At 39.9% G+C, this 13917-nt stretch overlaps 1 protein-coding gene across 2 annotated transcripts in view; it reads right to left on the reverse strand.

The window, feature by feature from the left end:
- Positions 1 to 961: 961 nt before the first annotated feature.
- Positions 962 to 13917, reverse strand: part of NPAS2 (neuronal PAS domain protein 2) — a 234864-nt gene continuing 221908 nt past the window's right edge. For both annotated transcript variants that reach the window (XM_039519941.1, XM_039519940.1), the window contains 5 exons: positions 11527 to 11712; positions 6325 to 6413; positions 5756 to 5848; positions 3889 to 4069; positions 962 to 2226 (listed from right to left, as the gene is read on the reverse strand). In XM_039519941.1, the coding sequence (XP_039375875.1) occupies positions 2053 to 2226; positions 3889 to 4069; positions 5756 to 5848; positions 6325 to 6413; positions 11527 to 11712 (723 nt within the window). In that variant the 3' untranslated portion in view covers positions 962 to 2052. The remainder of the gene's footprint in view (positions 2227 to 3888; positions 4070 to 5755; positions 5849 to 6324; positions 6414 to 11526; positions 11713 to 13917) is intronic.

Below are 13917 nucleotides of genomic sequence, written 5' to 3' on the forward strand. Positions count from 1 at the left end.
ATCTGGAGTCAAAGAAGGAAGGGAGCATGGCCAGAGCACCTTGCACTCTGGTAATCCCTGCCAGTGCAACAGCCCCTTGGCTTCAGTTGTAGCCAACATAACTTAGAGCTGTGGTTCTCAAGCGTATTTGATAGCACCCCCTCCTCCTTTGTACCTGTAGCAGTTTATCCCTCCCCCGCACCTCCAGGTGCCTGGCCAGCAGCCACTCCATCCGCCCAGCTCTGAATGTGCACAGTAAGTCTTTTTTCCCCCTAAATATTCTCACGCTCCCTGCCCCCCAGAATACATTCCACCCCCTCCAATTTGAGAACCTCTGGGTTAGGGCAACCCTCAAGCTGCTTTAATTTATGGCAGAGGCAAAACAGTCTCTAGCTGTCTCCAGGATCAGGAAAGCACTAACAAAGCTTTAAGCCATCTTTTCGTCTCCTACCCCATGGCTACCTTGGCTAAAACCAAGGCTCTTCCTCATAATATCTTGAGAATTTTAAGTGAAATGATATTTCCTGATGAGGAACTAGTTACCTACAGGTACAAGTTTAATGTTGTTATCTTTTGGGGCTGCCTAAAGCAGTATTATTCTGGTTACCTGTGATGAAACAAGGAGAGGAACAAAACTCAGAAAAGGTTTTTTTGGAAACAAACATCAAACAGTTTGTAAGGTTACAGCGAATCTTTCAAGTCTAAATTGAATTACATAGTTAAACCGCCATAGGAAGGAGAATGTGTATAAATTCTGTAGTAAAACTTTTCAGTTACTTTATTATGATCCAGAGCAAATACAAATGTGCATTATTAAATGGAAAGAAAAAAATAATTTGAGGATGTATATAGCATGAGACAGCAGCTCCCTTCACAAAAATGTTACTATTTCATTAATTTATTACTAAATATTCACTCTCAAAAATAAATAAATAAAAAGCACAAAAAACCCTTTATACTTGTGAAATGAGTTGATATTTCATATACAAAATAATTTCCACATAATTCCATATAATTTTATTTTATATAGAAATAGGTCATTATTACAACAGCTGTACAATACACTACTTTTTATTTTATAATTACATAAAATCTTTCTTAGAAACATAAAACATACAAAAAAGCGAAAAGTGCATTTTTAAAGGAAAATTCAAATGTTAGCATGAAAAAGATATGTGATAATTTGCAGCATCCCTAGTCATTGGGCCAAAACACAGTGCATATTTTTCAGATACTTGTTGCTATGACCAGTTGTAAGTGGGCTTTCATTTTGCAGAAGGACCCACTTTATATTAGCAAAGAGTCTATTCTGGAACAATACAGCTGCATGATTGTGCTTATATTTTTAGTTCTCCTTTGTAGTTACAATTCACAGAGTAAACAGGGAACAGTCCAGTGTTTTTTGTTTTTAATCAAAAAGAGCTGGTAGGGTAAACTGCTTTAATACCTTTAGGTTATAAATCAAGGGGTATGGATTGTGTAGCATTTTTAACTGTGACTGGGCTTTCTGTTTAATTGGATGGACCAGTCTGGCCACCAGAATAACGACACAAACCTCTCTTTATAGAAAGTGCCTAGGTTATATCTTCTGTGCAGTTGTGCAAAACAACGATAATAATCATAATAAAAATAATCTCTTGTTCTCTGCTCTATAGATTTTTGTTCCACTGCTTTTCTTACACAAAAGATGAACTGAAACAATGTAGGCCAAGTACCTCATGTGTCTGTCCACAGTCTTTAGGAATCAGAGTGCTCTCAGAATGATGTACCAACAAGAATGTTCTCCTGCCGCACAGCAATCAGTGATGGAGTTCGCACAGGATAGCATTCGTGTTTATTTTACTCAGCCTGATGATATATAATATTGTCATGAAACAGTGCAAACTGAATCCAACTCCTTTTCCGTTGCATTGTCTGCTGCAGTCCACACTCTGTGGTCTGCTACTGCCATGGAGCTTTGAAATGAATGCATGTGCAAAAGTCAAAATTGTAGGTTCCGTCATTTCTTCTCTCCTGCCCCACGGGTCTATTGGTTATAGCTAATCGTGCATTGATTGTGCTGGTGTGGGACTATCATAGTGGCTGTGGTAGATTTGATGATTCTGACAAGCTACTGGTTCTTCTTGAAGCAAGTGGCAGCGGCTGCTGCTGTGTATGATGGTATCCTATATTTCCTTGCGGCTGTGAGTAGGACGGCAGGAGCAAAGAATCGGGTTGCTCACCGTGTAAAGGACTTGGTGTCTGCACCTACAGATAAAAGAAAATTCATTTGCGTGATTTGATACAAAAGTTCTTGTTTCTTAATGTGCAAGGTATTTTAGGAAATTATTACAATAGTTTGCAGCTTTATTCTTAGGCTAAATATTTCATAGACTATGTACCTGGTATTGGTTAGCTTAGGTAATAGGGCCTGATCCTGCACCATTGAAGTCAATGGGAGTTCTAAAATTGACTTTAATGGGAATAGGATCTGTCCAATAGCCCAGAAGTGGCTTTTCCATCAGTTTCAGTCTTCAAGATTTTAATCCCAAGATTTTTTAAATCAATGGAATTTTGCCATTGACTTCATTGGGTTTGGGATCAAGCTTTACAGGCCCAATCCAGCTGAAGTTAATAGGAAGACTCCTGTTGACTTCAATATGGGTTGGATTAGTCTCAAAGAATAAATCAATTAGCTGGTTCATATCACCTGGTTCTTTCAGGCAATTTGCCCCAATGCATGCTCCTTGCCCCTTGAGGGGGAAATATGGGTAAAAAAAAAGAATGTGGTTTGTTTATTTATTGAAATAGGGATTACTGTGAGAGAAGAAGAGCTATTCAGGGAGTCTTTGTCCTGGGTGAGAAAAAAAGCATAGCGAGCACAGCACAGAAGCTGTTACGAGTCCATGAAACAAGATGAAATCCTTTGGAGGGCATATTAGATTTAGAAATTGGCTTTTGGCTTGCAGGATTTGCGAGCCTTTTACAAACATTAATTACTACATAAAACACTCCTGTACAGTAAGTATCCGTAGGCCCATTTTGCAGATGGACAGAAATTAAACAGTTTGCCCAAGTCACACAGAGAGACAATAGCAGAGTTAGAAATAGAACTCTGGAATTCTGATACCTCGTCCCCCGTCTAATCATTGTAAAATGGCCTGTTTCTCACCACTGTTGAAGTCTTTTGCCTGACATGCATCTAAAACTATTAAATAAAGTGAGCTGATGTTTCATATACAGTTATTTGCAGGGTTGCACTCAACTCAGTCTTAGTTGTAGCACCAACACAACTATGGTAGCTGGATTCTGTTTTGGCTTAGCACATCAGCAACAGCACTATCACCTAAGTTCCACCTTCAGAAACTTTAATGCAGAATGTGATGATGTAAAAGATAGTAAAAAAAACACCTGGATTTTCAGATCTCATTTCAAATTTGTGGTACTAGCAGTTAGAAAAAGCACAGTTAGAAAAATCATCTTTTGACTTGTATACTGAGGAAATTGAATACAGAAGCAACGAGACACTAAAGTTTAACCCCATGATGACAATTTTCTGACTGTGACTGTGATTTAAGTACATTTGGGTTTGTCATATTAATTTTCCAATTTACAATATTGGTATTTTTTAAAAAAATATTTTGACTTAGCTTAATGCTTAATTGGTGTGTTTGAAAGGTTCACATAACATTTCAGGTCCTTATTCAATTTCTATGATATTTGCAAAATTTAACATCTTTAGTATGGAAATCTACGTAGCACATGCCCAATCATGTTCCCATTGAAGTTTATGGCAAAACTTCCACTGACTTTGGTGAGAGCATGATCAGACCTCATTTGTTCTGCCATCTAAAGATCATAAGTTCTTTACTGCTTTGCATATTATTGCACAGAAACAAACTGTGTATTATCCTTTCTGTTCTAGCCCACCTGAAGGTAGCAATGCTGCTGCTGTTGCTGGAGTTGCATAGGTTGCAGAGATGATGTCTGAGAAGGCTGCGATGCAGAAAACCCTGGATGTAACACTGCTTGTCCCATCAGCACTATAGGTGAACTGCTGCTGGAAGTTTGCAGTTCCAGACTTTGAAACAATTGTTGATTTTGAGAATATCTATTTAAAAAAAAATCAAGAATAAACTGTTGAAAACTCAGATGTGATGTCAGGGTACTAGGGCTAAAATCTTTATCCTTAAAATAGTGTCATTGGCCCTTTAATGATAGGGACCTCAATTTCAAACCTCTAGCTGCACGTTTCCCCTGAGTCTGCAGCCAGCCTGGGACAACAGCTCTAGGAAATGCGGCAATAACTGTTAAGTCTAATTACGACACCGTCAGAGTCAGATTTTCATGTAACATGGGTGACCAGTTGCATGGTGCACAACCACTGCAAGTGTGTGAGCAACTCAGTTTAAGTGCAGCTGAACCCTGGGCAGGCTGCAGCACCCAAGAGATTTTTGTTCTCCCACTGAATGACAGCAGATGCACCAGTAACTTTACGAGGTTACTGTAGTGACCACATTAGGGTCATATCCTTCCCACTCCCAGCATTGGGCCAACAGCCCCTCATCATTCTCCTAATTGCTTGTATTGTTATTGATGGGAGATCTGCAGTGGACTGAGGGGCGTCTATGGACCTGCCTTTGCAGGCTCAGTCCTGGCCCAGCATTCGAAATAAATTGCCCTGAGTTTCAGAAGTACTGAGAACCCTGGAGTTCCCACAGACATCAGGGGAACCGCAGGTGCTCAGCATCTCTGAAAATCAGGCCCAGAATGATACTGACGCCTCTGCCCCGCGCCAGAGCTCTCTGAGTAAAGGGCTTCAGTGGCAAGTGGCGTGGGGCAGAGTAAAGCAACCAGGACAGTCATGATGGAGGCTGGAACTCTGTCCTCACCTCACACCTGTGGGGAAGACAGGCCTTCAGACACCCCCTCCCACCTGCATTGCACTTTCCAGCCCAGGAGCAAGGAACCATTTCACACCTTAGCGCTGGGGGGAGCTGAAGTCCAGAACGGGGAAGTAACTTGCCTGAAGTTGTCCAGTGAGTTGGTGCCAGGGTGGAGAATAGAAGCCAGATCTCGACTCCCAGCTCTGTGCTCTGATCCCCAAAACAGCCCTTTCCAGATCCATGTGGAAGGGGGGGGACAGGGGGGGCAGGAGGGACTCTAGCCACATGCAGGAGACCCAAGGCCATTTATTTTCATTACATATGTAGACTAAATAATTAAATTAATAATTTTTCAAGCCAAACGTGTATTAATTCTAATGAACAATGCCATATTATGCAGTATTCATTTTTGAAAGTTTATAATAAGTGATGCTCCGGGGGGAGGGGAGCGGGAGGGCGGGCACATGGTGGAAGTTTCGCCTAGGGTGCAAAATATCCTTGCACCAGCCCTGGTGGAGTTACACTGATATCAGACTAGAGTGAGAGGAGAATCAGGCCCTAGCAATTCAAGGTGGGTCAGTACTGAAGCTGAGCTGAGATATATTTTGTATATCTCCTCATACTCATTTTGGTGGATCAGAAACTCAGCATTGGAACAAGTACTAAATGTGAGAGAAAGAAACAAAGAAAGGGTCCCTATACTTGGCTTGCTGAAATACCACTAACACATTCTGTTTCTCACAATAGTAATTTTAGACACTGAACCAACCAGAAAGGGTAAGATTAACCTTAGAAGCTTCTTACTCAAAGAGAATCAGAACTGATGTTTACTAGTACTGGCAGATCTCATTATAAAAGGCCACACTCTCTCAAAAGTCACTTCAGTGCTTTATTTTTCACAAGTAACATACTTAGCCTGGCGTCCAGCCACACTGATATCTGAAGCGAGTCTTGAATTACAGGAACCAGGCATCATTGGCTGAATAGGCTGGCTGAGCAACAGTCTTGCACATGGGAAAGAGAAGAACTAACGTTACTGCATGAACATGTATTCTCACAATCTAGTTCAAGGTGATCTATTAATTTTTAACCCATTTTTTCTTTCAAGGCCTACGTATTTTCATTCTAGTGCAGTGATTTTCAATGTTTTTTCATCTGCGGACCCCCTACAAAGTTTTGAATGGAGGTGCGGACCCCTTTGGAAATCTTGGACATAGTCTGCGGACCCCCAAGGGTCCACGGACCACCGGTTGAAAACCACTGTTCTATGGTAACAGCAACCTTTTGCGGACCCTTTAGACATAGTCTGCAGACCCCCAGGGGTCTGCAGACCTCAGGTTCTAGTGCCTTTCACTCCACAACTTGTCAACATACCTCACCTTCCTTAGTGTTCAGAATCCTGATCTATCATGTAGTAAAATGATAAATGGACAGCTTTTTTGTCAGGGCAGAATTGATTAATTTATTAAAAATCATTTACCTCAGTTGTCGGTCCTGGCTGAAATCTGGACTAGCATGACACTGGTTGCTATCCTGTGCTATAGCAGCAGATGGAGCCATGTTCACAGCCTGTGGGAGCACAGCAGAATTGGTACATTGTGAAGTTAGGCTGCTGGATGAGTGACTGGTGTTCTGCATTACTTGTGCACTTCTCATCCATTTCTGATTCTAGACCATAATTTTTAAAACATACATACACACACACACACACACACACACACACACACAATAGATTTTTATTATGACAGGAATATATGAGCAAAACCTATGGTGTGTTATATATCCTTGTGATATACTCTGATTGGACTTCAGAATAGAAAGGGCTATTTGGGCAGGAGAAGTGAATGACTGACATGTCCTGATCTGGTACATTACAGTTGTTTTCCTGGAAGTCTGGGGGCAAACTGGGGTCTGAGAACAACTGCACAGAGTGACAACAGGAAAGACAGTGAAAGTAGACAAGGAAAGGTAAGTCATTCCTGACCAGTTTTTGGAGAAAGACTTAAAAATCACATACTGTGATCATGTGACACAAGCATAACCTTAATTATTACGTGATGAGGTGTGCCCTGTGTATATGTGTGTGTGTACACAGGCAGGTGCTATCGCAGTACAAATAATACATTTTAAAAGTCTGTAATATGTTATTTAGTACCCTCACATATGCACAACTATTTCACCACGTTTTATTTTATAGACTTTTCAGAGTATTTGACTCTGAAACCAGAGTACTCTGAAAGCAAAGCAGGCCCTGTAATTCCAAGAACCAGTTCTGGAAACACAGAAACTCCCGAGACAACACCAAAGCAAAATTAGAAGGGATCACTATTGTCACTAAAGCCCTGTGATGGGAATAAACCTTACTATGTACAAAAGGATTTTTTTCAGGGTGAATTTGATTTAAATCACTAGTCAGGAAAACTCGATTTAATCATGGATTTCTACATAAAAGTGCATTCTTGTTGGTTGTTATAACCTTAATACATATTCTTCACAACTCAGAGATAGTTGTAGGTTTCATTTTTAGAAGATACACACTATACATTTTTTAAGTGATTTATTTTGAAAACTTTTCAGATTAGTTTTACAGCTATATCAGAAAATGAATGACTGTTTGGTTATTTCATTTACCAAAGGTAATTGAAGCAGATATTTATGAAGTAATTGGGAGGTGAACTATCTCCAATTCAACAGGTTAATCAATATTTGGAGGATTTTCTTGCCATGCTGTATAAGGAGGAGAACATCACCAGATAGACATTTAAATTGCTTTATTTAACTAAAACAACAATGTTATGTATTCTGGATTTTTTTCTTCAATGGCAAACATATAATATTTTAACAAAACAAAGCATATTAATTTTTGAATTTAGTTAAACATTCAAGTTTTTTAAAATCAGGGTTTTTTGTTAAAACTGTTTTTAACTAAAATAGTTAAATGAAATATTAAAAAAAAAAATTAAATCGACTATGTCAGCCAGATCAACACGAGAAACTTAAAATATTGGCTTTTGCAGCTAACTCAGTCGTCTTCACCTTCATTTTCCTGTTTGTTCATAATCTGGAAAAGTAAAACAAGCTTTCCTGCTTTTTCAGATCCCAAGCAATTTCTCAGTTTGGAATGCATTAGTCCAAAGGAAGAAAATATTCTTTCTACACCGGCAGAAGAAGCTACTGCTGTTAAAAGTGAGATTATTACTTCAACAGTCTCTCAGACCAAGTGCTTAAGTGACTTCCACCAGTTCACTGGTGTGACTTTCTTTAAAACATCATCAGCAAACATGTATTTCTTGAATGGTTCACCCTTAGCTCTGAAGTTTATTACAGTTGACATTATGGAGGGACGATTGCCGGATGTCCATGCTGGATGTCCATGTCATAGCCAACTTCTTTTCTTCAGCAGTTAAGGTTTGACCCTGGTCCCGAGTATTGAGAATATCTGCAAGAAAATGAGCTGGAGATAGTGCTTGTCCCATTCATTTTTTTAAAGCTTGTAATTTAATTCTGTCATTGCATATTTCTCTTTTTAAGACCTCACTCAGTTCTTTCCAAATTTCAACAGCGTCAGCAATAAAACAGCTATTTCCCTGCATTTTGTTCAGGGTTACAGAAATAGGCTTCAGGATGCTCAGCATGTGTTCAACATTTCTCTTAAGCCCAGTGTTGAGGACTTTGGCTGTGACAGTGCCATCTATTTTTTCACACTTTTGTTCACAAACTGTCATCAGATTAGGCCAGTTCTTGATATAGTGCTCAAAACAGTCCACTCCTGAGTTCCACTGCACATCTTGTGGGAGAGTTAGCTTGGTTCCTCCCACTTTTTTCAGAGCAGCTGCTGCAAAGTGGATGTTAACAGAAGTATTTTGCAATTTCAACATTAGTCTTTATTTCTGGAACACAGAAGTCTTTGACTAGGAGATGCATCAAATGAGCACTGCAACTGTATGTTATTAGCTTGGGACTCTCTTCACTCTCCTCTAAATAATTTCTTCTCATCTTGGATACTTTTGCAGCATTGTCTGTGACCAAGCTGCGTACTAGACATTTGAATTTTTTTTTTAGTTTGTTATAGCTTTTACTGCTACTTCTTGTAAGTATTTTGCTGTCTGTGCATTTCCTGATGTATCAATTGTTTCTGTAAGGAAGACATTCCCTTCTTCTGTTGTCACACAAGCACATACAGCAGGATCATTGTGGACATTGCTCCACACATCAAGACTCAGGTTAACAATTTTACCCTCCAGACCTTTTGCACACTGCTCAGCTTCTCTTTCATACACTTTATCCAGCAATTTGCCTGTGACATCTGCTCTGTTGGGGGGACTGTATCCTGGTCTTAATGACTGAACCACGTTAATGAAATGTGGGTTCTCAGTCATACGGAAAGGAGAGTTTGTTGCATAAACTGGCCAATTTTTCCATCGATTACCTCTTTTTGTAAACTGCTGGTTCTTATCACAAACTTATCTATGGTTGTTTCTGGATGATGGAGATTTTTTTTTCTTTTTGCTACAAGTGACATACTGTGGCTATGTGACATACATGATGTGACTGAAATACTATAATTGGCAGGTAAGGCTGGAACTACAGAAAATGATGGTGATCTTGAAGGTGGATAGTCTTCAGAATCCTGTATGTTGAGGATGGAGTCTCCTAAACATAATAAGTCAATGCAGTTATTTAATTATTATTACCATACTGCTCATTTAGTATTACTCATTGCATTCACTGACACTCAGTACTACTTTAAATCGTAAAAGGAAGGTCTGCCTATTTCAGATATTTATTTTTTATCACATCTAAAATAGTACCATAGAGTAACAACATTTTTTGCTCAAACATGAGAATTCAATAATAGTCCAGAAGGAAGACAGGCAGTCCTTAAGAGAGAAGTATTAAATAAAAAAGTTTACCAACCTGAAGATCCTGCATGTTCAGATATGTTCTTTTCATCATCTTCAATGTAGCTTCCTCCTGAGAAGGAACACTTCTCATGATGTTATTTCATTCAGGCAACCAAGCCTTGCCATCTCTTTGTTGCACTGTTTGCATTTTGCACACATGCCTGTCTTACCCACAGGTAGAGGAACTTCATTAAAATATTCCCAAACTGGGTCTCTTTTATGGCCTGCTGCCTTTATAGGTTTTCCCTTCTAGTGAGAGAATGGCATGATAGGTCTCAAATCAATGAAGGTTACACTCAGAAAGACCTCAAGATTTCTGGAATATGCTGCTCAAACAGTTTCACTTTTGTTTCTACTGCCTGTCCCTCCCTTCTCACATTTATCTCCAGACTTCCTTGTCCAGATCTATTCCGCCCCCAACAATCTTCTGTTCATTGAACTTTTTGAAACTTGCACTTTTAGAGAGGTAAGGGACTCTGTGTACACAAATTTGCAGAGGGACAAGAGGCTTCAGGTTTGTTATTTTTCACCTCTAATATTATTTATTTATTTATGTAAAAACATTTTTGCTGTTAACAGGCATGTTATCTCTGGAGACACAAATCCAAAGTTTGAGAACTGCAAAACTAAGCATCTCTGATGGTATCTTCTAGACTGAGCAGTGAGTCCCATTGGGTAGATAGAAAGATTAACCTAAATAATCTATACAGAAGCCCCTGGAACCCCATAAAATTGGGTCCCGAATTCATGAACTATTGGAACTCATTTACAAAACTTTTCTTAAACATTAAATGAATCTATTGTCTCATACTATAGAATTAGAATTTATAATTCCTATTCCATGATGAGATACTTTTAGATATTTTTTTCATCAAAAATAATTTTATAAAAAAAAAATCCGGTTTAAATTAAAAAATCCGATTTAAATAAAAAATCTGATTTTTAATTTTTTTTTAAATCATTGATTTTTATCCACCTTGATTTTTTTTATTATTATAAACCATAGGAGCATTTTATTTTAATAGACTTGTTATAATACAGGGGCACAGGAGGTTAAGAGGTACAACTGCGTGATTTGAAGGTACAGTTGTAAATGTGTTCACCGAACAGCAATAGGTGAACAGAAATAGGGGTGTGTGCTAGGATTCTGCTGAAGAAGGTACAATGGAAAGGCAGAGAAAGCTCTGTAATAAGGCAGAAAGGTAACTGCTGAGAATACTTGCAGAATCACAGCTCTCAATTACTAATAGTGAAGAGTTTAATTTTATTTCTCTGGGCTGGAGTCTGTTGCTCTTGTATGATAGTGGTCTCAGTTCAGTTCCTTATGGGCAAGCCCCACACATCAACACTACACCTTCATAACTAGCCATAAATTGGCTGTTTTGATGGTCTCAGGCCATGACTGACTGGACAAGGTTAAAGCACTTTTTTGGTACTGGAAAGGTTGCCTTGCTGTTGCAGATACTGCCAGTCTCCATGGTTGTCAACCTGGCACCTTTCATGAACAATAAAATAAAAATAGGTCTCCACACACTCCCCTGTTCAATTGTAAAACAGAAACAAGCTGGCTGCATAATGCTCCTGGTTTAGATCTTTAAAAAAATCAGAACTTAAAGTAAAGGAGAAAGCTATGGTGAGAGGCTTTTGTTTAGAAGGAAAGATAAAAACGGCCACACATTTCTATTTGCAATACTGATGTCGTTATCTGTGATCATTCAGTAATGACTTCAGTGGCTTGTATCCACATGCATTTCTTTGTAGTGAAATAATTTGTTTACCTGGCTTGATACCACATTCGCTTCTCTTAATATTTGCTGGTTTGCTGGTTGGGAAGATGCAATTTGCCCTTGAAGTTGAGGACTGGGGATAAGCTGCTGCTGAGAAATGACCCTTGACCGCTGCTGAGGATCTGGCTGCTGTATGTTGCTAAAGCTCAGGGACACTGTTGGCTGCTGTAAAAACATCTGAAAAAAGAAGAACTTTTTTTCTTTTTCTCTGAAATAAGCTCTCATATCCTAAAAGGGAGATCATAATATTTCTTAATTAATTAACATTGTGCTATAGTTAATTGTGTATCATATGCCCTTTTTAGAATATACATTGTGCAATCTATTTTTTTTAAAGTATATTCACTGTTCATGAATGGTGCCTGAAGGCTGAAGTCCTCTCTCCAAACAGCAAAGCACAAGATTGTAGCAGCAGTTCAAAGGGCATTAACTCTGTTCGGGAGGGACCACCTGTGGGGATAGGAGAGTAATTCTGTGCCCATTCAATCCTTGGCCTCGCTTTTTAGCAAAGAAAGCTGACGTTGCCTTCAAATTTGTCTCCAATAGTTCAACACCATAAAGGAATGTCGGGCTGAGTCTTTTTAACGATGTCACAGCCAGGCACAAGCTCCCAATGTTGCATGGCTGGGCCCTTGTCCCTGAAAAGATATGTACGGCTATGTCTACTTTACGGAGCCTATGTCGGCATAGTTCTGCTGGCATAGCCCCCTAGTGTGGACACAGCCTACACCAGGGGTTCTCACTGCAACCCTCTTCTGACAACAAAAGTTATTACACGACCCCAGGACTGAAGCCTGAGCCTGCCCCAGGCGGGTGGGAGGGGGCAAAGCCAAAGCCCAAGGACTTCAGCCCCAGGTGAGGGGCCTGTAACCTGAGCCCTGCCACCCAGGGCTGAAGCCTTTGGTCTTTGGCCCCGGGCAGTGGGGCTTGGGCTTTGCTTTCAGCCCCGGGTCCCAGCAAGTCTAATGCCAGCCCTGGCGACCCCATTAAAATGGGGTCCTGATCCACAGTTTGAGAACCGCTGGCCTACACTAATAGAAAGAAACACCTCCTGCCCCGGCAACAATATCAGCTACATGGACAGCAGCGCTCTTCCCTCCACATAGCTGCATTTACACTGGGGAGTAGGTCAGCGTAGCTATGCGGGTCAGGGGTGTAGTTTGTTCATGCCCCTGACCAGCAGAGCTACACCAACATAACTTTGAAGTGTAGACCATGCCTTAATAAACTGGTGAGCACTATACTTGGGTCTAACTTCCAGTCAGATAACTATCTCCTGGTGTTACGCCTAGCCAGGTCAGGAGGGGCACTTAAAATATTATGACAAAAAGCTAACAGAGTACCTGTTATCTACTCAGTGCTTCTGTAAACAATTTGACACTACTTATTTTACTGCAAAGTGATGCAGTCTTAAAAGTTGCAGTTTCTTTTGTTTTTTCTAGGGGCTATTTCTACTGTTACAGTAGTACAGAAAAAAAAGCCATCATTTAAAACAGTATCTTATTAATGTTGCAAGTTGTCTTCGTAGTGTTTAAGACCTAGTCAGAGAAAGACATGCCACATCAGAGGCTGCAGACATTCTTCGGGCCGATTCTGATTTCACACCAGTTTTACACTTACGTAAAACTATTAACTTCAGTGGAGTTACTCATGATTTACCATGGTTTAGGTGAAATCAGAATCACAACTCCATATCAGCCTCATGCCTTACAATGCATCTGAGATATGTCCAGTAACGTACACCTTGCATTACCAGTTCCCTAAACTGTCACATCCCTTACACTTCCTTTTTGGAAAGAAAACACACCTTTCTTCAACAGAGCTGAGGAGCGAATGGACATGGAAGCACAGCTGCCCTCTCATTCCTAGAGGGATTTCCTCCACCTCATGGCTGAATCACATTGGCAAGGCAATATGAGAAAGTTTGAACTGCCACTGTTCAACTCTCGCTGTTCTGTAGAAAACCAGAAGTTTTTACCCTCCAGGTCTATCAAGCCAGCATCTTTTATCAATACTATCTTTTTGATAAAATGGACACTGATGAAAGGCATAGCACTAGGAGCTGAAGATTCATTTACCTTCAAGGGAGACTGGCTTGTACATTATTTGTGGGTATGGATGTTCTCATTTGTAATTCTAGCATGCTGGTCAAATTCAGCCCTTCTGCCTTTCTCTGGATGCGCTAGTCATTAACGAGACTATTTTTAAATCTGGAGCAGGCACTGAATCCCTTCAGACATCTGAGATTATACTTACTGCTCCTGTACTTTCATTTGTCAGTAAAAGCAGTAAAGGAGACTTAATGGGTTTTTTAACTCTTTTGTTCAAGGACCAGAGCCCTCCTGCTAGTTCATCTTTCATCACACAGGGCTCTTGGAAACA

The sequence above is a fragment of the Mauremys reevesii genome, linkage group 1 (assembly GCF_016161935.1).
Source record: "Mauremys reevesii isolate NIE-2019 linkage group 1, ASM1616193v1, whole genome shotgun sequence".
Taxonomy (NCBI): Eukaryota; Metazoa; Chordata; order Testudines; family Geoemydidae; genus Mauremys; species Mauremys reevesii.